At 37.0% G+C, this 25,592-nt stretch overlaps 1 protein-coding gene across 2 annotated transcripts in view; it reads left to right on the forward strand.

The window, feature by feature from the left end:
* The first annotated feature begins 689 nt into the window (after nucleotides 1-689).
* Nucleotides 690-25,592, forward strand: part of CCDC141 (coiled-coil domain containing 141) — a 175,355-nt gene continuing 150,452 nt past the window's right edge. Inside the window, exons 1-2 of one of the 2 annotated variants that reach the window (XM_077883463.1) lie at nucleotides 690-1,041; nucleotides 3,438-3,560. In XM_077883463.1, coding sequence (XP_077739589.1) covers nucleotides 940-1,041; nucleotides 3,438-3,560 — 225 coding nt within the window. In that variant the 5' untranslated portion in view covers nucleotides 690-939. The remainder of the gene's footprint in view (nucleotides 1,042-3,437; nucleotides 3,561-25,592) is intronic. The other variant, XM_077883462.1, reaches the window with a different exon arrangement.

Genomic DNA, 25,592 nt, shown 5'->3' on the forward strand with positions numbered 1-25,592 from the left:
CTGATTTGAAGCTGTCTATAATTTTCCTGCATGCGGGTGGAGGACAATAAAAAAACCAAACCTGAAGTAAAATGTTATCCTTTTTAAAAAAATTGTAGTAAAATATATAGTGTTAACCTTAAATTAAACAAAAATTTTTTTTCTTGCTGCAATGAAAAGGTAATAACAAGGTATATTACTTCCTGGTCATCGTGATAATTGAATTTGAAAATGCTGGTGAGTGAAATAAAGCGGTCATAAAGACATCCTGAAATGGTAGAGATCTACTGATAATTGCTCACTGAAATATTTTTAAAATGTCCCTAACAAATCCAAGACTCTGAGAAAATGTGGCCATTCCATATAAGCTTCATTTGACAAAAGGCAATAATTTTTAGAAAGCAAATTAACCTAAAATTAGAAGCAATCTGTGGCTTAATCCCAAAATACATATTTGCACTTATTTTTAAGGTACATTTTGGGGGGCTTTCTTTGCATAAGGGTGACTTGAAAATCTTGCAAAGATATCCATCTTTGCAGGTCTAAGACTAGCTGGTTTCAAAGTCCACCCTAACTATATAGATTCAATGGCAAAACTAATTTGGGTTGTCAGGATGTAATTTTTTTCCATTTGCTATTAAACATCAGCTGATAGGCAGAGAGCTTGAAACTGCCCTCCCCGTTTAAGATAATGGCAAAAATATCAGGCACTTAGTGTTACCATACCAGGGGTGTGGCGATTCTTTCCCATTCTCTTCTGTCTCTCCCCTCTCATGATAAACTCAATGGGGTTGTCTATTTTTAACCTCCTGTTCTTTCCTTTTGGCAGAGTCATCAGTGTGAGCTGAGCGCTTTCCCTGAATGAATCCAAGTAACCCCAGTGATTGCCTTCTGAAATGACCAGCAGACACACATCTGTCCAGAGGCCGTCCAGAGTATAAATTCTGGTTCTGAAGTACCATGTCCAGCCAAGGAAGTCCTGGTGTGGGGTTTTCTACGACAACAGTCAGTTCAGTAGCTGTTCAGGCTGGGGACTCCAAAATTGTGATAGCTGTCATAAAGGTAAGACAACTTTCTTTTTTTTCTCTGCGGCTGTTGGCTTTTTGCAGGGTGTTGATAATCCTAAAGAACATTCCCACACAGTCAGCAGCACTTACCATATAGAAGATAGCGCACGTACATCTTACTGCTTTCTTAAATTGGCAGCTAAGAGAAACCTCTAAGTTTCAGCTACTTACTACAGTTTCTCTTTCAGTTAGTCAGAAAACATCTATAGCAGCTTAATTAAAACAAAAACAAAAAAACGTTACCATGTACTTTCGATTTGATTTTTAAAGGCAAAGTACTCAAGTGCTCATGACCACAAGTTCGTGGGTTACCAGGCTGGATAGTCAATTGGACCTGTGAAATGTTCGTGATTTTTGAGAGTGGATATGATGGAGGAAGGAAGAGGACAGTCGCAGTAGATATGAGGTGGCACTGTTTCCAGCATGATGGAGAACAGACAGGAGACACCTAGTAGGAGGCTCTGCGGCCTTACTTTTGATGTGGTAAAGGCACTGGTAAATCGTTATCACATTTTGGGGGGAATGAAGACTCTGCCAGCGAAAGTGCAGAGGCATGCGTCAAATTTGCCCTTAACAGCAGGAAGTTGAAGCCACTTGCAGCTTAAGCTATTGCATATTTTACATCAAGTAATTCGCTGATTTGCAAAGAAAGCCACATACTTTAGGTTGAAGAAGACATCCATGATTTTATTTCCTATGAAAGTGTCTTGCAAAAACCCCTGAAGCATTATGCTCGGATTTAGACAAGTCACCACCTCAGGAATGCAGTGTTTAATGAGGGAACAAGGCAAACAAGCTCGTGCTCACCAGCCAGTTACTTTCAGGACCTCACCAATCTGAGTTGAATGATTTCTCTGGCTTAGAAGCCTAGACTGAGACCTGTTTAATTTAACTTAATTGCTGCAAATTTTATGTTAATATGAAAATTTGTAACAGGAAAGCAGCACTTGATACCGAGCAAAATGATTTACTCTAGAAGCACTGAATGTAAAGTGTTCCTAGCAATGTGATTCCTAGTGCTCCTGAGCCTTAGCCCCATGTAAACAGCACCTCTACTGATTCCCTTACCCTTGAGTCCTTTCAAAGGCAATAGGTAGACGTGGAAAGAAACCTGGCGCAGAAATAGCAAAAATTGATAATTTGCATGTAATTTTATGATGCTTTGAGTCACTAGAAATTTCAGCCATGAGAGAAAAGGGGCAAACTCCTTGTTTTCAAAAAGTTAACTTTTCTTTCCCTCAAATAAGAAATATTTCTGAGAGCAGGAAGAGGAATAATATGTATGGGATAAATTATAGGATAATCAGAGGTCAACGGATAGTGCAGGAAAAAAAAACCCTAAAATTACACTGGAAGTACTTATTTTAACTTGACTGAACGTTCCCTCTGACTACCCTCCATAGCTTCTTTAACTCACTACTGTTCCAAATAAAATAAGCCTCAAGCTTCTAAAAGAATAGAAGTGTCTGTGTCTGATCCGTATGGATTTGTTTCCAAACCATCTTAGGGCACTAATGATCTGGACTAGCCACATGTTTTTGTTTGTTTGTTTGTTTCATTTCTCTTCAACAATTTGCTTATCCATGTGCACGTGCCTCTTAGTGGTTCCTCTTGCTTAATCAGTTGTTGCTTCTTAGAAAAGCAATTCCCCAGGAAATGCAATAGTGAGTTATATCTTGGAGCAGTGAAAGTGTCCTACGTGAGGAAAACAATCTGGCTGCATTCATACGGCTGTTGTCACATGCATCAATTTTATTGACATTCTCATACATACTTTATTGATTACTCAACAACAAAAGTTGGAAAATGTTATGTTTTTACTTTACTACTCTAAGATAAAAATCTGTTGCTTCATCTGCTGTTTATTCTTCCCAGTTGGACCAGCAAGGTCAATGTAAAAACACTAATCAGACTAAATAGCATTTACAAAACCTTAACTCTTTGGTGAAGTTTGCATCCTATTTACGCAGGTGCAGTTTCACTATTTTTATGGAATTCTGTGAGAGAGAATATACAGTTGTGCAACATGTTCTGTAATTTTGTCATATTCAATAATAATACTCTCTTGTATGTGTTCTTCCTTTGGGAATTTTTAACTTAAATAGAGTATGCCAAAAATAAATAAATAAATACAGTATTCCAAGAGAAAATAATTTACACTAAGAGTGGAAAAAAAAAGCCAATAAGGCATGGATTTATATTAAAACTGTTATATTTCAATTTAAGTAAGCCCTATCTCTATAGAAAAAATAAATTGTTCACAGTATAACTGAAACAAAAAGAAAGGAAGGAAGGAAACGAGGAAAAAGAAAGAAAGAAGGAAAAGGAGAAGGGTAAAGAGGAAGAAACAAGAGGAACTGAAAGTGCATTTTATTTCATTTTTATTTATAGTGTGGCAAGTGGGTACAACTTCAATTGGCCGAATCACAACCCAATCTTCTAGAAATTGGTAGCAGTCAAGATGAAACCAAAAAACTTCTTCATGATCATGAACTTCTTTTGGCCAAGCTCAAGGTAAGATATTAAAATGTGAAGCAGATACAAATTAAAAAAAAAATGAGAAGCTATTTCTTATACTTCCTCTTGATTTCTCTGACATCACTGGCCTATGGCCATTGTAACATAGTGCCATATAGATAATGGAAAACCTCTATCCATAGTTATTTATGAGCAAATCCCAGCATTAGAGAGAAGTAACAAGATTTTTAAAAAACTTTCCCTAATGTGATAGAAAATATGGAGTGATAATATTTTCACTGTGGAAATATAACTAATTTTTTTTCCTGGCTGCCTCAGTGAAAAAAAAATTCCATCATTTTTCCATTTCATCTATTATACTGTCAAACTCTCTGTTGTTAACGATACCTGCTGGCAAGAATAATACAGAAGCTTATTTTCCCTCTGTTGAGCTGTTGAAAATATCTGATTTTGTATTTAATATTAAGAGTTTTTGAAACCAAATAATAATTTTAGTAAAATCAGAGTTATTATTCCATATATGTGCGGTTCCTTAGTTCAGAATCTAAAAATAATATTAGCTTGAGATTACCAGATAAGGTATCGAGTCAGGACCTGCTACATAATTTGTGGGGCTCAGTGCAAAATAAAAAGGTAGGCCCCCTGTTCAAAAAGCAAGAAAAAGGTTTTTCTTGACCTGTCACATTGCATTTCATCTGCTATTTAATGTCTGTCTCCTTCATGCATGGGGTACGTGCTGGGCCAGTGCGCACCCTCACAAACTCTGAGCCCCCGGCCATAGCTCAGTGCACAGGGTGTGGCCTGGCTCCAACCTTTTCCTAGCTGTGACCTGGCCCCCCCACCCCCCACCCCAGGGCAGATGGCAGAGGTCACTGAACAAGGGTGGGGACGCAGACAGGATACCAGAGACTCTCCCTGGGAGGCAGGACCCCATGTGAGATAGGGCACCAGTCCCTCAGCACTTCCTCTGTTGTCCCAAGGGACTTTACTTACAAAACACCAATTTCTAAATCAAATTATTAAAAATTTCAAAACAGTGACAGGCAGAGTCACTTTAGACTCCAAGTGGTGTGTCCCCTTCTAAGTAAGGAGCCCAGGGATGCAGCCAGCCCTTATAGGTAGCCTTTTAGGTAAGTGAATGTCTTCACTAAGATCAAAGAGGTTTGGGCAACCGGTAATGACTATTTTTAGTGCTTCAACATTACTGGCTTCTGTGAACATCTAGCTGGATTTTACACTTGCTTCCTGGATTTAGAAGCAGATCTAAACTGCATCTGATATATACAGACCATGTTTTTCTGACTGCACAGTAGTAAAAGCAATTGGGTATATCAGGCTCGAAAGTTGAAGAAAACTTAGTACTGAAAGAGAGAGCCATTAGAATCCAAAATTTAGTCTCCTGTTTAGGCAGCTCCTTGCTCTGGGCTCTGGGCTGTCTTTCAAAGAAGAAATCCTTGGCTACCAGGAAGTCCTTTGTATATAAGAAAAAAACAAATCATGATGTGAAAGAGCATTGAACCAGGAATCAACAGATCTGTGTTGATTATACCACTAACTCATGTAACTCAGCTAAAAATTCAAAGTCTTGCTGCTGCTGCTACACAAATAAACTGAATTCCATGAATTGTGGAAACCCAAGACTTCCTCGAATTTTCTGCTCATCCTCAGAGGTTTACTTTCTCATGGTCTCCTTTGTCCCCAGCATCTTCTTAGATACCTGCCAACTGTTTGTGCTGAAGTTAACTTGGACTTGAAACCACATCCCTTCCCCTGTTGCCACTAATAATTCATGCCCAGCCTGCATTGCAGGTCTATTAATGAAATTCGGGGAAGCTCATGGAAGTCTGGGTCTTACAGACTCCCTCTCTTTTCTCCCAACCCTATTTCTGTCCAGGACCACACAACTCCAGGGAGAATGCTGTCTTAGGCAAAGCAGTACAGCTCCACAGCAACTATCACTAAATTTGCATACCTAAATCCATCCAGGAGCTGAGGGTGGGGTTGGATGGGAAAGGCTTCCCATTTAACAGGATCCATCCTCAGAAGATGCTTGTGGTTCTAGATTCCAAAGTCCTGTTGTCCTTTTATGCCAGTCTTCTGGATGGACTAGCCTTCTGGATTTCAGGCTCTTTAACTCTAAAATGAAGGGAGAGGATAGATCAAACAAAGCTTCATCTCTATTGTGGATCTTTCCATAAGGTGCCATGGGATCATGGGGCCATTCTCTTTCTGTGTGTGTGTGTGTGTGTGTGTGTGTGTGTATCTAAGAACATAAGGTCCCAGGTAAAAAGGCCTTTTGGCTTCATGTAGGCCCCTAGCCATTACCTCTTTATGTCCCTCTCCCATACCCTCCCTGACCCCCCCATCACTATCTACTTAGGCACCCAGCCCCAAAAGAAATTTTAAGTAGTAGCATCATCCTCCAATGCTATTGATTTTAAAGAAGAAATCAAGAAGTCTGAAGTTCTGGATTTGTTGAGAAAAGACTTCTTAAAATAACGAAAAGGTAAATTCCATATTGTAGATATATAAATCAGGAATTTAACCAGTTTATTAGCTATTATGCTGTCAATGTTGGCATAGCTTAACCTGTAGCACAAAATTATTGGATCCAAGTTGGTTTTAATATGAGCTTTTTGAATGGTAAGAACATTAATAGTTCAATAAGCCAATAAATATTTAATATTTAAGTTCATTCCTGTCCTTTTCCAATACACAGAGCCCTGCAATTCATTCTAATTATAAAGAAGAATGCTGTTTAAGGGGTATTTAAAGGGTGTAGGGTTCAGTGCTGAGTCTACTCTAATTTGGGCGCTGCAGTTAGCCTCTCTGGTCTCAGGTTCTTCATTTGAAAAACTATGATAAAAGCAGTTACCTTCCAACACCTAAAAAGGGAAATTTGGGGGGAGAAATGCAATGATATATATATTATACCTGCTGCTTTTAAAAGAAAAAGTGGCATAATTGTTCTTTAATAATTAATATATCAGAGTAATTTGGATTCAATATTTGATAAATTAAATTAATTTAATTAATTTGATAGAAAAGCAACGTTCTGCCTCCATTGAAAATTGTCTAAAATTCTAGTAATTTAGATTAAAAGGAACATTTCTGGAAATGCAGAATTTTTATGAGTTTTCTAATATTGTTAAATGTCTATACCCTGAAGATGTTATTTTCCTTTCAACAGTATAGGACTTAATTCCAGTGGAATGTCTAGAAAAAAAATATTTCCCTATTTTCAGTAGTGAAAACATAATTGTGTGGAAAAAACATTAACTCCCAAAAGACATCTAGATTCCCAAACCATACTCAAATTATCTCTAATGAGAAAGAAGAAATTCGAGAAAGGGGAGAGATTTAAGTCAGGTAAAGATTTGCTTATGGCTGCTCTCGACGTTACATTTCTTCTTTTTTTTTTTTTTTTGACGTTACATTTCTAAGTGGTCCAGGAAGAAAGAGGAATTGGGAGTACATTAGGGATGTTTCTGAGAATGTTCTCTTCAGCATCTATCTTGCAACTAACAACATTGCTATTGTCCAAAGGAATGATACAAACCAAATAAACTTCCAGCCACTGGCTTCTGTATTTGTACATATACAATATTAGCATTCAGTGAAAAATGACCTTTTAGAGGTATAAAATACTAAATTTCACCTCTGATTTGACTCATAAATCTATTAGTTCCATGATTCTGACTAAATTTCTGACCCAGTGAGTACTTATTTTTGTCCTATTTCCATTTACTTAGCTAGAAATGAATTCATGAGAAATAGTCAAAATATATTAGTAGTAAAGCTAAAAGTCTTATTAAAATTTGCCTTACATAAGGAACAGCATGATTTTCTGCTGTGAACTTGAATACTTACTAAGAATGTAGTATTTAAAAATTTTTTTTATTGTACTAAAATATTTTAACGTAAAATTTGCCACTTCATCCATTTTTAAGTGTACATTTCCATGGCATTAATTACACTCAAAAGTGTACAACCATCAACACCATTTCCCAAACTTTTTCTTCACCTCAAATATAAATTCTGTACCTATTAAGCAACGACTCCTATTCTTGACTTCTCTGGCAACCTCAAATCTACTTTCTGCCTCTACAGATTTGTCAATTTTAGGTGCCTCTTATAAACGGACTAACTCTATAATATTTGTCCTTTGTGGTAGGCTTTATTTCACTTAGCATATAATGTTCTCAAGGTTCATCCACATTATAGCATGTATCAGAACTTCATTCCTTTTTATGAATGAATAATATTTCATTGTACGGATATACCACATTTTATTTATCCATTCATACTTTGATGAACCCTTGAGTTGTTTCCACTTTTTAACTATTATGAGAAATTCTATGGTGAAAGTTGGCGTACAAATATCTGAGGACCTGTTTTCAGTTATTTTGGGTATATTTAACTTTTTAAAGAAACATCAAAATGTCTTCATAGCAGTTGCATTGTACTACATTCCTACTAGCAACAACCATGTGTTCCAGTTTTTCTACATCCTTGCCCAAAGTGCTTTTTTTTGTTTTAGGTTATAGCCATTTTACCATGTGTGAAGTGGTACCTCATGGTGGTTTTGATTTGTATTTCCCTAATGACTAATAATGTTAATCCCCTTTTTATGTGTTTAGACAATCGTGTATCTTCCTTGGAGAAATGTCTAGTCAAGTCTTTTGCCCATTTTAAAATCAGGCTGTTTATTTTTTGTGGTTGAGTTATCAGAGTTCTTTATATATTTTGAATGTTAATCCTTTATATGTTTTAGATATTAATCCCTTATCAGATGTGATTTGCTGACATTTTCTCTCATTCTGTGGGTTGTTTTTTCACTTTCCTGATAAGGTCCTTTAAGATTGAAGAATAAAGTAAATCCATGTGACTTAATTATATATGTTTACACACTAGAGAAAATTTTACAGCATGTATGTTGAGAATGTGATGGAACCCTTTAAGAGGGTATTGGAAGAGGAATAATTTGTGTTATATTATCTGCGTCATAGCAGTGTTTTACTCAAAATGTTTATGTCATATAGGAAATCCACGTTCTCCCTTGCCTGATTTTCCTAGAGACCCAGACCCACAAGTTAGAAAATTCTACTCTCTCAGAAATTCTAGTCTCCCAGATGCTTTCACCCATCTCTCCAGATTCCCTACAGAAGCAAGGAGGGCTATGTTACCTGACTGGTGAGACTAGAGAAAGAAGTGGCTGCCATGGGGAAGCCAACCTCAAGGTCTCTCACTGCAGACCCTGTCTACCCATGGGCTACTTGCTCCTTACTCTGCTGCTGCTGGGCTGGTTGGAAATCCCTGCCTGGCAGAGGCTGGGTCACAATCTCACCCTCTAGGGCAACTAAATGTGTGTCTCTGCCTCAGACTCAACTCTCTTCAGAGGCAGGTCCCAATAACTAGATTTTAGGGAGAATAAATGGAAAACAAAATCAGCCTATCCTCTGGTCCAGTTTTACTGGTAATGAGGGCAGATACTTTGATCCATATCTCGCCTTGATGTCAGTTTTTCAATTGATTTGTAATTTTGAGGGAGAGAGGTAAGATTAATTTGTACCTTCCAAATTCCAGTATTAATTTTTTTTTTTTAAATTTAATCCTAGTGTAGTTAACATCAGTGTTATATTAGTTTCTGGCATACAATATGGTGATTCAACAATTCCATATGTTACCCAGTACCCATCAAAATAAGTGTATTCTCAGTCCCCATCACCTATTTCAACCTATTCCACCACCAGCCTTTCCTCTACCAGCTGTTTGTTTCCTATAGTTGAGTCTGGTTTTGGTCTTTTGGTCTCTCTCTCTCTCTCTCTCTCTTTTCCCCCATTGTTTGTTTTGTTTCTTAAATTCCACATGTGAGTGAAATCATATGGCATTTGTCTTTCTCTGATTGGCTTATTTCGCTTAGCCTTGTACTCTCTAGCTCCATCTATGTTATTGCAAATGGCAAGACTTCATTCTTTTAATGGCTGATTAATATCCTATTTTATATATACATACCACATCCTCTTTATCCATTCACCAGTTGATGGACATTTGGGCTCTTTCCATAATTCAACTATTTTTAAAAATTTATTAATTTTTTAAAGTAGACTCCATGCCCAGTGTGGAGCCCAGGGTGGGGGCTTGAACTCACAACCCTGAGATCAAGACCTGAGCAGAGGTCAAGAGTTGGACACTGAACTGATTGAACTACCCAGGTGTTCCCATAATTTGGCTATTGTAAATAATGCTGCTATAAACAAAGGGGTGCATATATCCCTTTGAATTAGTGTTTTTGTATTCTTTGGGTAAATACCCAGTTGTACAGATTACTGGATGTAGGGTAGTTCTATTTTTAACTTTATGAGGAAACCCCATATTGCCTTCCACAGTGGCTGCACCAGTTTGCTTTCCCACCATAGTATATGAGAGTTTCTTTTTTTCTATGGTTCAAGGGAGCTGTGTCTTAGAGTTGTATACATATAAAGTACCTGTCATATTTTTCACTGATCATTTTGAAGAAAATCTCTAAAATTAGGTAGGAACTATTCCTGGGAGAATAAGAGCTAGTAGGCAGTTTAGTTTTTCTCTTATACTTTTGAAAATGGAGAACTTTTTCCATTAAAAAACAAACAAACAAAAAGGACCCTTACAGTAAATGAAACAGTAAAACTTCCTAGTGATTTTCTCTACCTCACTTGGCTCTTTTCTAGTCTACAGGGTATTTCTTTTCTGAGATGTTCAGCTCCAGTAAGTACTATGGAGGAATGGAGTGAAATGAAATTCAAATAGCATCCTTTAGATTGGAGAATGCCATGGATAATCTGATAAAATATTGTTTATATAACAGGAGTTGGTTTAAGAGAGAGTCTATGAGAGTAAGCTTCTCAGACATGGAGTTAAGGCACATTAATATTGCGAAAATCACAAATAATTTGTTAGTAGTTCAGGCTAAGCAGTTCAGAGTGTGATTATATATAATGAAGTGTTGATGGGAGTTGATTTACTAGAGGGGAAGGAATTCAATAAATGGAACTTTTTTTTAAAAATAAATGGAACATTTTGTGGGCACAGAGACTGTAGAGTAAAAAATTAGGGGAGGGCAATATTTTATCCCTGGTCTTGGTTTAGCAGTTAAGGTTGGACTTGACCCCTTGACAGAAGCTCAAGAACCTGTGGGAAACATGAGGCACTCACCATATTGCTTTGTGGCTGAGACACCAAGTGACAAAGAGTTGGCAAGAAAGAGAGGCATCTTCCATATTTCTGTAGGAAACAGAGCATGGCTTGGTTATAGCAAATACTGATAACTTTTTTGACAACTTTAGAAGGACCCAGTACCCAGGAAGATTATGGCAGATTAAAGATGGCCATAAATTCTTTGGCACTCCTCCCATTGAGAAGTGGGGTCTGTGTTCATTTTCTTTACACTGGACTGACTCTTGTACTTCTTTGACCCAAATATTACAGCATAGATAATGCTGTACCAGTTTCCAGACCTAGCATCAAAAGACTGGCTGCATTTACTTTCTGTAATTTCAAATAGTCACTCTTGGAACTCAACCGACTTATGAGGAAGTCAAGTAGCACTTTTGAGAGGCCCATGTGGAGAACTGAGGCTCCCAGCAACAGCTCTGGCTGAGATCTTGGGTAACAGCCAACCAACTTGCGAGTTATGTGAGTGAGCCATCTGAGCCGTCTTGGAAGTAGATTCTCCAGGCTTGGTAAAGCTGCCCAGCTGAACTGTGTGGATCAGAGCAAATCTTCCCCACTGAGCCCTGCCCAAGTTGAGAATTGTGACCAAAGTAAATAATTTTTTTAGGCTACTAAAATTCGCAGCGGTTTGTCACACAGCAAGAGGTAACTAGAACAGAGTGACAGCAAGAGTGGCATTCTCTGGGGATGTTGAAGTCAGCACTCATGAAAAAAAGGTACAGAAAGAAGAAAACAAGAATTTTCATGGAGAGACAGTTGAGAAATGGACCTGAAATTCTCTAAATGAAAGATGATGTGATTGTATTAATGATAAGCAAAGAGAAAATTCTGAAGTTTGTGAATGATTTAGTTTTGGAAAATTGAAAGCGGATTCAGAAATCTATCTATTGTAATGTTAGTCTGTTTAGCCTTCATTTTGGTATAGTTTCTTGAACAGGAGGAAAAGGTTTGTAGTTATAATTTAGCACACAGGGATATGCACAACACATTATGGGTATAGTGTGGAAAGAATGACTAACTGCCAGAGGATCCAGGGGAAGCTTGACAGAGAAAATGATATTTGGCTGTCCTGGAGATGAATATGAGTTTTCCAGATACCGTAGACCAAATATAGAGGACAAACAATAGACTAGGAGAACTTTATTTGCAGTTTATATGAAAGGCAAAGGGTTACAATCCTTCATATTGATAAGAGAATCAAATAATCCAATAAATCAATAAAAACATCTGATTCACAGCAGAGAGGCAAATCACCAATAAACATTTAAAGGGATGTTCAACATCAGTAAGATGAGAAGCAAAGTGAAATAATAATAAAAAATAAACCATGATTCACCCTTAAAAATTCAAGATATTTATAATACCCAATGACAGTGAGAATACAAGGAAAGGGACATGCTACCATACTTTTGGTAGGAATTTGGACTGACACAATCATTTCAGAAACTAGCAAGCATTCAAATGTAAAATGCTTACATTCTGTGACTCAGCAACCTCGCTTCCCGGAATCTCTCCTTGGAAATGAGGGCACTCGGAAGAATATAGATATGAAAATGCTTTTGCTATGATATTGAGCATCTTTCCACATGTTCTTAATGGAATAATTTAACTGGAAACAAAACAATGACCCAACAATTGGGGAATATGTTTATAAATTAACCATTTATACTGATCATTTATAGTTTCTTTCATACTGTGGAAGATTATGCTGAGTCCCAGACTTCTTGTTGTGACGTCGGTAAACTCTTAGATGTTTAACCCAATGTTGGTTGGGCTTTATGTTATTTGTCACCAAATACATTCCTATTTGAAATCTGAGTCAAAAGTCAGGATTACAACTAGTATTTTTTTAAGATCATAGGCCTATAGTCTCCAAGTTGTTTATTTAGAAAACAGTGCTTCTTTAAAATATAAACCTACAAACAACATTTTTCATTGAAAGTAGAACCCATAGTCCTTACTGGTTATCACAAAAAGGGTCTTGGTCTGAGATTTGGACTGACAGGACAAAACTCTGATGGTTTAAGAAATACAAATGAGGGATAGCATAGATAAAATAGTAGTGCTGGACTCATTCACCCCTACTCTCAATCTTCAGTACTGCTGAGTTAGCTTCAATGTTAGGATAAAAATATCCCTTCTGCATTCTATCCAGATGGCAACAGATCCTTCTACTTTAGAAAAGACCGAAGTATTTATTGTACTTAATCAAGAATGCATCTTTTCTAAATATAGATTTTTGTCTTAGATATATTACACCATATAAATGTGTAAAACTCAAGAATTTTTCAAACGGCATAGCTATATCATTCTCATGACAAGTTCATCAAGCTTTTAGTCCTCAGGAGAATAAGGCAAATTTCTGATTCTTTGGTTAGCCCAGTCTTCCAAATTACCTGTATCCTCTGTCTCCCTCATACCATATATTTGATGTTTAGGGATTTGAGTGAGATTAGAATTTTTGTCTTAAAAAAATTGTATGAAAATGGAATAATGGTTCCAGTTCCAGGCAAAATGGAATAAACACCCTCCACCTTATCTCCCTTAAATGCAGGTATAAACGCTGGCAGATTGTGTGTATACAGAGGATGCTGAAAAGTAAGGGCTAGCAGGTAGATTAGGGAAAGAGATGGGAATCCCCAGAACCGCCAAATAGTAGTGTTGTTGTTTTCTCCCTCCAGTGTTGCCCAGCTTCCATTTACAGGCAAGTTGACACCCTGAAGTATGCCCAGAAGTGGATGGCAAGAGCTCCAGAAGAGTCTTCTCTTTCACATCTACGCAGTAGAAAGAGGGCTTCCATGGGTCAGACAGAAAGAGAGGAAATACCAGGCTTTCATTTTTGTTTTTCTTTTCTTTTTTTTTTTTTTTAGGTTTTATTTATTGATTTATTTGAGAGAGAAAGAAAGGGAGAAAGCACACCAGCAGGGGGAGAGCGGAAGGAGAGGGGTGGAGGGAGAGAGAGAGAATCCTCTAGCAGACTCCCCGCTGAGTAAGGACCTGAGGTGGGGCTTGTTCCCAGGACCCTGCGATCAGTTTCTGAGCAGATGCTTAACTGACTGAGCCACCCAGGTGCCCCTGCTTTTTGCTTTTCTATTCTGTCTTCCCCAGCCCAGGCAATCCCCCAGAAGCAGCTATGATGGAGAAGGTGGAGGCAACCACGCAGGTGCCTAGACTGCTGAGTGGAGGAAGCCCTCTCTGACCAGAGGAATTATGGCTCAGAGTTTGCAGTGAATTTGCATTGCATTTTTTCCCCCCTCTGTTCTCCCCAATGTTTGGTCTTGCAGATACAGTGATGGGAACTGCATGGCTGGGTGAGTAAACCAAAACTCCAGGTTTCCAGCCAGAGGACTAGTAAGGGGGCTTCCAAGGCACAAATTTCAGGCCCTGAGTCAAGCCAGTGAAATTAAAGGAAGCAATCTCATCTTTCAACTCCATAACCCATATTTCCATAGATGGCTCTCTGATTTTCATTTTAAAAAGCTCACTCTGTCAGTAGACAGGGAGCTCTGAAGAACCAAAAACTCTTAAATTCAGTTTCATGGGATACTTTTTTAAACTTTAATTTTCAACTCAAAACATATCCCAAGTTTTTACATAATTGAATTTGGAGAAACCCAAACCACCCAAGGCTGTTGCTCACTACTTTCTGAGAGCCTGAGGTTCTTTGGTTCAGTGATCCCATAGGCAATTAAACTTTTATTAATGTAGTGGGGAAAAAAAACCCATTTTGCTAGTATGTTATACTTAGTAGAGGAGCAATAAATACCAATATATAATGCAAACCACACATGTAGCTTTAAATTTTCTAATTGCCACTATAAATTGTAGAGCATAAAATACTTACAGTAGAAAAGGATAAATATCTCAAATCAACAAAATTCCCACCTTATGAAATTAAAAAAATAAGAGCAAAATAAAATCAAAGCAGTCAGAATGAGGGAAAAAGTAAAGAGCGGAAATCAATGAAATTGTAAACAGGAAAACAATAGAGAAATAAATGGCTCTTTGAAAAGCTCAATGAAATCGATAAGCTTCTAGCCTGGCTACAAAAGGAAAAAAGAGAGAAGATGCCTAAATATTAGGCGGGAGGGATGAGGCAGCAAGGTAAACCCCACAGACATTAAAAGGATAATATGGGAATACCATTAACAACTCTATGCATATAAATTCAACAACTTAGTTGAAATGAACCAATTATTTTAGGACCACAAATTGCCAAAACTCGCCCAATAAGCAAAGTAAAAAGAAACAAGTGAAATTAATTTAATAATATGCTTGGTTCACCCCAATATATCACAAATTTTATCAAATAGCATGTAATCATTATAAAAATTATTTATGAGATATTGTATTTTTTTGTATTAACGTCTTCAAAATCCAGTATATACTTCTTACTTATAACACATAACAATTTGATGTAGCCACACTTCAATTAGCTAGTGGTTATCATATTGTACAAGGCAGATTTAGAGAATACAGAATAAACCCTCTGGGAATCAAATATTTTATTATTATTATTATTTTTTTTTTTTTTTTTTTTTTTTTTCTCAGGAGAACTCTGCTTATAACGAAGCCAACATATGTAGGGCCTGAAAAGGAAAATTATGAGATGAGATTTCTTTCAGGGACAAGAAGTGATCGAAAACCAGGCCAATTTATTTCCAATAGCAAATATTTGAAAGCAGTTAATAAAGTTATTAGACACTTTCATAGGAGGGACTAGAAATATTTTTCCTCGCGTAACATTTTTAAAACTATATACATGTATAAATGTATTTGTGCATGTATTCAGTCACTATTGCAATTAATTTTACTGGAGAAAGTAATTTTTTCAAACGAATTACATAAGCATTTTTAAACAATGAAAAGAAAACCTTGTATTAATACAGTTTGAAAGACTGACCATAGAAGGCAGTAATTAAACTGTGAATTGTTTGGAAGCATTATTGCATTTCAGTAATAATTTTATGTGTAATTAATTTGTTCATTGTTTTTCCATTGCTCAAATATTGCTCAGTGGACTTCTTATGGTTTTGTTGCTTAATGGTGATAATAATGTGGGAGACAAATGCAATCCAAAATCTAAAATTACCCGAAGGGATTCTGTGGTAGGATTAATATTTAAAATACAGCCATTGCCAGATAATATATGGAAAACCTTTACCAAGTGCTGACAAATAGCTCATGCAAGAGTTCTATCAGCCCAATAGGAAAGAAAATTTATTTGGATCTCAAAGGAAGTGATGGGTAAAAATTGAGAGTTAAAATGACAGATCAGTGAAAGGTATTAACAAAGCTGTTGAGACAAGTATAAGAAAGATACGCATGGTATGTGAAGAACCCTGCCAGGAAATGTCAACAGATGAGACTAAATTGGCCTAGTGGCTGAAGATTGGGCTAGATGGCAATACATGTTGGGCTACACAGATTTGACTGTGGCCAAACAAGGGTTCTTAAAGCAGGGAAAGATTTGATAAAAATTCAGTTTGAGAAAGGTCATCTTTATAATAGTTTACAGGGTGGGCTTGAATAGAAAATCACAGGAGTTAAAAGATGTATATGGAAGCTTTTAATAGACATTGGAACTTAGAATAGAGTTCTGAGTGTAAGAATAAAGAGAACTAAATTTGAAAATTTGGTTGTAATAGTATCAGATATATATATAGTAGAAATCATCATCATATATAGTAGAAATATACTTTGATGAATTCATAAATTATAAAATATTACTGAATCAAATAATTTATTTTTTACTTAAAGAGCAAGGGAAAAGTCAGTGATCATCCCAAACCATATAGTAGAAATATACTTTGATGAATTCATAAATTATAAAATATTACTGAATCAAATAATTTATTTTTTACTTAAAGAGCAAGGGAAAAGTCAGTGATAATCCCAAACCTTAAAGCTGGTAGGATAAGAGAAATAGATGTCCCAATGATATTATTACCTAATTGCCAAAGAGGTGCCATTTTGAATGGAAATGTTCTTTATATTTGACAGACTGGAGATTAGTTATATCATTTGCTATAGTAGTTTTATGGAATAGTAATGCTGGATACCAAATTGCAGTTGTTTAGTGAACAAATGTGAAAGGAAGAATCAAAAATAGCAAAAATAGGCCATTTCTCCAATTAATTTGACTGAGGCAAAAAAGGTGATGCTGATTGGGAAGAGACCAGTTAGGAGAAATGGGCAACTTTCGCTTGAGTAATGGAGTGTGAGAATTAGTGAAAAGTTTGTTTACTATGAATCTGAATTTCCATGAGATAAAATTGTGATGTTTGGAAGAATAGGGGCACAGTAAGAGAAAGTTTACAAAGAGGATAGATGAAAAGAAGTTCTTATACAAATGACCAAAGATAAGAGGAGTATGAGGCAGTTTTGAGATTCCAAATGGTCATGGTGGATTTGATCGTACAGTATCCTGGATGGAGAAGACTGGGATGGCCCCTTCCTATTCCGGTTGTTCTCAGTCTGATGACTGTTTCCAGACCCAGAACTCTAGACAGTTCAGGAAGCCAATGAAAGAAAATGATGAAAATGAACAATCTCCATATGGAATAGTAAGAGGAAGGAAGGCATCATTAGTTGGTTCTATTCTGGCTGGAATCTCCTAGGATCTTAAAAGGAAAACACAGGACACACATATCTAAGTCCCAAAGCTGAAAAATCAAAGGAAGCCTGGGACACCTGTATGTTTTTGAGTTTTTTTGCAGTAATTCTGATGCACAATGAGGAATAAAAGGCTCTGGCTCAAATCAGAAGAGGCAACTACCATCAAACAACCACATTAAAGTCTTTGAACAGAGGTACTGTCAATGGAATTGGCAAAAGGGGCCATGGAAAGTTAGAGGCAAAAATATTCAGGGTCATATCTCTAAACTTTGGGGAAAATGAAATTTCAAGGCAGAAGTATTGAATAATGCTTAGAAGAAGCATCATGTTCAAGGAATTTGCCATTAGGTTTGACTGTGAGGAGATTATTATTACTCTGAAAGCTTTCTGGAGTGCTCCCCATTTATGCTGTTGACCACATCCTCCTCTGAATCCCTTCTGTAATTTGTAGCCTATCTAACTCTACTTTGGATCCATTTCATGGAAAACCCTTATATGTTTCATTTTTGTTTTCTTCATTAGACTTTGATCATATTTATTTCCCTAGGGCCTAGCACTGTGCTTGGATTATATATCCAATAAATTTTTATAGAATGAACGAATAAACTAGACAAGGAAGGAATGAGTGCATTTATCTATTACGTATCTTCAGGAACCATTGATTTCTTTGTACTAACAAAAGAAACATGCATAAAAGGACTGTAGGTAACAGAAATGAAGTAGTGGTTATTTAAATGGTATTTACATTCCCTGCTCTTCTTGCTCACAATGGTTCTGAAGATTTTAAGGAGACTCAATTATTAATGTACAGAACATTTGGGATCCTTAGAGAACATAGTGGAACTGATAAAATATTAATACTATTAGTTTTTTTTTTTTTTTGATTTGTGTCATTATTCTTCTTCTAACTGAGCTGGAGGATGAGTTTCTGAGTAAATTATTGATATCCTCATTTTGGAATGCTAGGTCCCCCTCCTCTGAGAAGTGTTCCCTAAGCTCCAGTCCCATCTTAGGCCCATCTCTCTCCATGTGTTTCTACTGTGCTTTTCATGCAGCACCTCTGTACTTATAAGTTCAGTTTCATACCCTAATGTGGTATGTGTTCAAGTACAGACTATAAAATGAATGTTTAAAGTGTAGTTTATGAATAATTTATATCAGAGTCATCTTGGATACCTGTTAAAAGGAGCTATGAAGACCTCTATGAGATAAGACTCTGTGGATAGGGCAGCTTGCTATCTGCAGTTCTTCTGGGATCTTCCTATCATTTCGTGTCACTTTTAACTTTGGTTTGCTTAATTTTCTTTGCATATGTATGCAGTTCTCATAAGAGGATAAGCTTCCCTCTGGGCATAGATTGTGTTGGCACATACTAAGTTATTGTATGGATAATTTTTGTCTAAATTCACGTAAGAGTTTTGGAGCCTTGGGGTACCTAGTTGGCTCAGTTGGTTAAATGTCCAACTCTTTGGTTTTGGTTCAGGTCATGATTTCAGGGTCGTGGATCAAACCCCACACTGGGCTTCACACTAGATGTGGAGTGTGCTTAAGATTCTCTCTCCCCTTTTCCCTGTATCCCTCCCCTCTCTTTCTCTCTTGCTCTCCCCATCTCAAAAACAACAACAAAAAAAAGAGTTTGAGATCCTAAATTGTAACCTAAATATAAACATAATACAGTGGACTTTTATTTTGTATGTGCTATGTGCCAAACACTTTTTAAAATCAGTATTTAATAAATTAAATATATTAAATGATTTAGGTGTATTAATTGGTTTAATTGTTTACATAACCATATGATATAAATTTAATGAGAGGCAATGCACCTTAGCAGTTGAGTGTGTAAGCTCAACCTACCTGAATATGAATCCCCATGTTCCTGCTTAGTTTTGTAATTCTGGGAAAGTTACTTATTCTCTCTCTGTCAATATCTTCATCTATAAAATGGGGATAATAATAGTGCCTACATGATGGATTAAAACACTGAAAGAATTTAGAACAGGGCCTCACACATTCTGTTGAATGATTGTTAACTATTATTATTTTTACAGATGAGGAAACTAATGCACACACAAGTCATTTGCTATAAAGCTAGAAAGTGATGGAGGGGACTCGAAGTCCAGCAGTGTGCTTCTGTGCCATACCTATACTGGGTGTGCTGCATGACCATCAGCCATTAACTGGACTGTAAAATCACACTCATTCAAGAGGGTCATAAGGATGGTATGAGTAGCTTCTCAGCTGAATGAGAAGAACCACTCAATAATCTCTTATCAAGATTATGACCGTGAATTATAGAGAATTTGCAGTAACCAAGTCTCATAGCATCAAGATGGTTCTGCTCCACCAGACTAGATTCCCTATCTACTGTATTCATAAATCTATGCTTAGCTTTGGGGAGTAGAGAGACACAAAAGTAATGTGAGAGACATTCTTGGCCTCCAGCAGTTTATAGTGTGTAACAGCATAGGGAAAATGACCCTGGTAGCCCCATGAAGCAATTAAATAACAGTGAAATCACAACATCAAGGTGCTGGATGATTAATGAGGTCCCTAGATGAAAAGTGTTGATAGTCAAATTCAGGGGAAAAGAGAAATTAATCTAGCTGGAGTGCTTTCTTCGTGAAGGTGGAACTTAAGATCAACCTTGAAATATGGGGCTGTGGGAATAAGCAGTGCGGAGAAGAGTTTCTGGGAGAGGGCAGAGGGCTGACTCTTCATGCCGGAAGTAGCTATGTCTCTCCTCTACTTTGGCTTCATCCTGTGTACAAATGCTAGCTTAATACTAGGATTTATTTATCCTCCTGTTTGGTACAAAAACTTCCCAATGTTCTAGCTTTCATCAAGTTTTAGGGAATGTGTCATTCTCTTTGTTATTGTTTTTGTTTTTTTACTGAAGCATGCTGGAGTTCAAGTTCTTCAGGAAAATGCACAATGGCATTCTTGATAAGCCTTCAGAACTCTGTTTTTTTGTTTTTTGTTTTGTTTTGTTTTTCAGTAACATAAAAGGGCACAGAACCCTTAGGGAAAGGTAGCAAATCTAAACAAATCCAAGGGTACAGACAATTTCCTCAAAAAACAGAAGCCACCATTAGTAGTCTAATCCATGCACCTGTGTATTATTTCTAATTACATTATTTACTTCATTTCACAGAACTGGCATGGAAGAGTCATTTATATGCAAAATACCCAAGAAGGAAAAAATTAAGAAAAGGCAGTTATGAAAGATAATGTGATAGAACTGTTTGGGTGCACTTAAACATCTGTTTGAAAATGCCATCTTTTATCAAGTCTGTGAGAAAGAAATATTTTTTTGAACAATTGTTTGGCAGTAAATTAAGGGAAAGAAAATATCTGCTCCCAGGGCATCCGGGTGGCTCGGTTGAGCTTCTGACTTAATTTCGGCTCTGGTCATGATCTCAGGGTTGTGGGATTGAGCCCTGGCACCATGCTGTGTGCTCAGTGTGGAGCCTGCGTAAGCTTCTCTCCCCCCAGCCCCCTGCCTCTCGACCCATGCTTGCTTGTGCTCTCTCTCTATCTAGAAAAAGAAAGAAATATCTGGTCCCATTTACATTTAATTGTAAAGAGCCTAAGTTGTAACTTTGAAAGGTAAAGTTTGTTCTGGCATTTTTATTGTGAATGGATTTTTATGGTGCCTTAGTAAATGGCTCTGGTTTGAAAAGTGACCCCCTCGCCCCCTGTAAAAGCTTACTTTTTAAAATCCCAATTGGCTGATTCAGTACAATGTCAGAATTTTCCAAGTTGGTTTTCTTAATCTTGCCTCTTTGTCATTGCTTGTGTCACTGACATTTCCTAGTGACAACAGAATCATCCGATATTTTCCTGCCTGGGATTTAGCATAGAAACCCCTGGAAGTTAAGAGTTGTCACAAGAATTCTTCATTAAATGAGGGCTGTGGTCTAGCTTTCAGTTACAGGCTATTTCCACCCAGGACAGCTATGGCCCACAAGGGCTTTCAGCAGCCTGTTAGCTGCCACTTCGATCTAAAACTGGAAGCCAACCAGAAATCTAGTTCTGCCATTTGTGTGTGGGTTTGGATTACCAGCCACCCAAACAAATACAGCACGGCGGTCACGCCATCGAACAGGCAAGTGCAGGACGGCTTTTGCAGCCAGAATTAGTTGGTGACATGTTCATTTCTCTTGCATCAGAAAAATATTTTAAGCCAGAAATCCAGTTTGCTTCTATACCGTATGTATAAACTAAAATTTAGAGTATGATTTATAGAAGAGGGTATAACCCATCCTGATAGTGAGACAAAAGCCCTAAAATTTTGGAAAGGAAGTTCGTACTTTCCAAAGTATATATTATCTCACATATTAGTTATCATTAGGAATGATGATGATGATGCTAATAGTTTTTGACTTTTATGGAAGACAGAATAATGGCCAGGCTCTTTAGATACATCGTCTCATTTTGTCCTTATCACACTATTATGAGGAAGGCATTCTTATCATGCCAATTTTCTGGATGTGAAAACTGAGACTCCTCAGAGTAGTCAACTGAGGTCACAAAGTCAGCAAGTGACCCACCCATGGTACAATTTCAGGGGGCACTTAGAGGGTACTTTTGCCCTCACATATCCATGCCCTTCTTCCAACCAGGCAGTTTCTGCTGCCAAAAATTCCACCAACAGAGGATTGTTCTTTCAAATAATCAATAGCCTGTTCTTCACTCAAATGCAAGTAGCGAAGCAAGCACCTTTCCATCCTGGTACATTTTGCGAATTGCTTCCTCTCTCTTTGTACTCTATCTCCTTTGGTTCCTTTGGTTGACACTTAGGATACTCTTTAAAAGTGTAGGGGGGAAAAGATGTAAGGGAGTAGGGGGGGAAATAATAGGAATCTTTTTACAGAAATAAAAGTCTTAAGTTAAAATAAATATTCTCTGCTAATAGATTTGTTGGGATTGGCGAGCATGTGAAAAAAGATTCATCATGAATATCAGGATTTCTTCCTACCTTCAAAATCACATATTTGCTTATTTAGTCCACCAACATTTATGGCTAATCTGTCTGACATCAGGAAACATTGGAGTCCATAGAAATATAACAAGTATTGCATATAACTGGGCTATACTGCTGATGTATTTCCATAAAATACTACTACCACAACTAGGTCAGAATAATTATGTGGCATACATATTTACTTTAGAAACTGCTTTCATATACATTGTCTCATTTTTGGTGACATATTAAGGACAAATGTGGTATGGACTCCCTTTTACAGGCAAGGAAACTGAGTCAGAGATTTGATGACTTGTTCATAGCTGGTAACTGCCGAACATCTAAAATCCAGAGTTTGTCATGATCTTTCCACTATGCTTTATAGTGAGGGCTTGTGGCACTTGCTGAGCATCCAAGACTCATTCTGTCTAGGAGTATATACCTGATTCCACAAAAACTGCTCTCACCTCATAGCCAATGATGGGGATGCCTTGGTCCCAAGTGAGGAACTGTGACCTACATCTAGTCCAGTGACAATGTGGAGTTTTCTAGTGTGGTGATCCTTAGGCGCCCTGGTGATGGTGATGTGCATGAGCCTAGAGGAGCACTGTGGCACCTGGTGGGGGATGTCACATAAGTGACGTAAAGGGCTAAGGACAAAATTAAGTAAAATTATGGATTTTATATGAAACTTTTGGATTTTATTTTATTCTATTTTATTTTATTTAAGATTTTACTTATTCATGAGAGAGAGACAGAGGCACAGGCAGAGGGAGAAGCAGGGTCCTCATGGGGAGCCTGATGCAGGACTTCATCCCAGGGCCCCAGGATCACGACCTGAGCCAAAGGCAGACACTCAACCCCTGAGCCACCCAGGTGCCACATATACTCTTGGATTCTAACTGTAAAACTCCTTATATAATTGAATAGGAGAACAAAAAACACAATTGCTTTGACACATATAAATGTTTTTTATGGAACTCTTTGGATTATAAGTTATAGTAATAACAAGAAAGTCATTATTGCTAATGGATGCAAGGCTATTTTCTCATGTCTTACCTATTTAAATGATCTTCCCATCACTGTGAAATAGATTAAGAGCTATATAGTGATATATCTGAACTATATTGTTTCCACTTTTTAAAATAAATATTGGGATCCCTGGGTGGCACAGTGGTTTGGTGCCTGCCTTTGGCCCAGGGCACGATCCTGGAGACCCAGGATCGAGTCCCACGTCGGGCTCCCAGTGCATAGAGCCTGCTTCTCCCTCTGCCTGTGTCTCTGCCTCTCTCTCTCTCTCTCTCTGTGACTATCATAAATAAATAAAAATTAAAAAAATTAAAATAAGTATTATTATTCTTTAAATACAATAGAACTTTTTATTTTAAAAATTATTTTTGTGCTTTACATTATTGTTATAAATTTCGATTCTAACAAAGCATTTTTTTGCTTACTTAGAACTTATAAAAACAAAGCATTTTTGCTTACTTAGAACTTAGAAAAACAACAGAGTAACTGTATGCCTGCTATTATTTGAGTATATTAAACACAAAGTCAAATGGAAAGGTTGCAGGTAAAAAAGTGTTTTGGTATGATTATCACAATTCTCATAATCAAGATCTGAGACTATAAGCATCATTTCATCTATCACCATAAGTTATTGCCTATACATGCTAAAGCAATGGATCTACTTGTCTCATTCAACAGAATTTGCCTGAATACATTTCATATGCAAGCACTGATCTAAGCTGCTAGGATTCAACAGTGAGCAAAACAGATAAAAGTCAATGCCCTCCTGAAATTTTATAATCTAGGAAAGGAAGACAAATAATGTGCAACTTACATGAAAAATAAATACGGGTGATGATATAAACCCAGATGCCAAGACAGTCGTCGTCTATGCTTATTGTCATTGAGTTCCATCCAGTCTAACATGTTTGTAAGATTTCATTTTATTTTTTAGATTTTTATGTATTTTTTATTTTTAAACTATTTTAGAAAATAATTTTAGATTCACAGGAGGTTACAAAGTTAGTTCAGAAAGGACTTGAGTACCCCTCCCTTGGTTTCCTCCAATGTTTACAACATATGCCGTTAGAATATAATATCAAAATGAGGAACAATACTGGGACAATGTATGTGCATATAAGTCATTTTATTACATGTGGAGAGTAGTGTGAACACCTCTGCAGCCAACACAGAGAGGATTCTCTTACCACAAAGATCTCCTTTTGCTACCCCTTTATATTCTCTTCCACATAGTCCCTGACTCCTGGCAGCCACGAATATGTTTCCCATTACCATTTCATCATTCAAGAATTTTATATAAATGGAGGCATACAATTTTGACTTTTTGAAATCGACTTTTATTTTTCACTCGGCAGCAGAATGCCCTGGAGATCTATCCAAGTTATGTGTATCAATAGTTCATTTCTTTTTTATTGCCAAGTAGCATTCAATGATATGAATCTATGAGTTGGTTTAACTGTTCACCCACTTAGGCTCATCTTACTTATTTCCAGGTTTTGGCTATTACAGATAAAGCTGCTCTGAACATTCGTGTATGGACTTTTCTGTGCGACTAAGTTTTCAATTCTCTGGGATAAATACAATGGCTGAGTCTTATGGTAGTTCCATGTTTATTTTTATAAGGAGGTGCCAGAATGTTTTCCAGAATGGCCATTCCATTTGCATTCCTATCAACGTTGCTGACAGATTCAGTTTCTCCACGTCCTCGTCAGCATTTAGTCTTGTCATGATTTTTTTTTCTTATTTTAGCACTTCTTTTGGGTGTGTGCTACATTAATTATTAAAGTGTAGTGTCCTACTGTAGAATATCATTTCACTTTTGATTTGAAGCAAGGTGTGAAGTAAAGAGAATAGAGAGTGAAAGAGAAGATATAATAGTTTATGAGTAGCTTTGCCTCCCTGAACAGTGCTAAAAGCTTTTCTATCTGAAATAAGTATGTAGTCAAACCGACATAAGAATTACTGGCACAAGAAAAAGAAATTTGTGGTATTGAGTAATTTAAGTATACAATAGTGAGGCCTTCATGTTGATGGGTCATTAGGATGAATGCATCTCTGTCACGATTAATGTTCTGTGTATATGAAGTCAAGGCTATAGGAAGTATTTATTATTTTTTTTAAATACGAAGGTACTTCACTTATCAATAATACAGCCATAAATAAATTTTATTGGTTCCAGGCAGCCCGGGTGGCTCAGAGGTTTAGCGCTGCCTTCAGCCCAGGCTGTGATCCTGGAGACCCGGCAT

Source organism: Canis aureus, chromosome 34 (genome assembly GCF_053574225.1).
Source record: "Canis aureus isolate CA01 chromosome 34, VMU_Caureus_v.1.0, whole genome shotgun sequence".
NCBI lineage: Eukaryota > Metazoa > Chordata > Mammalia > Carnivora > Canidae > Canis > Canis aureus.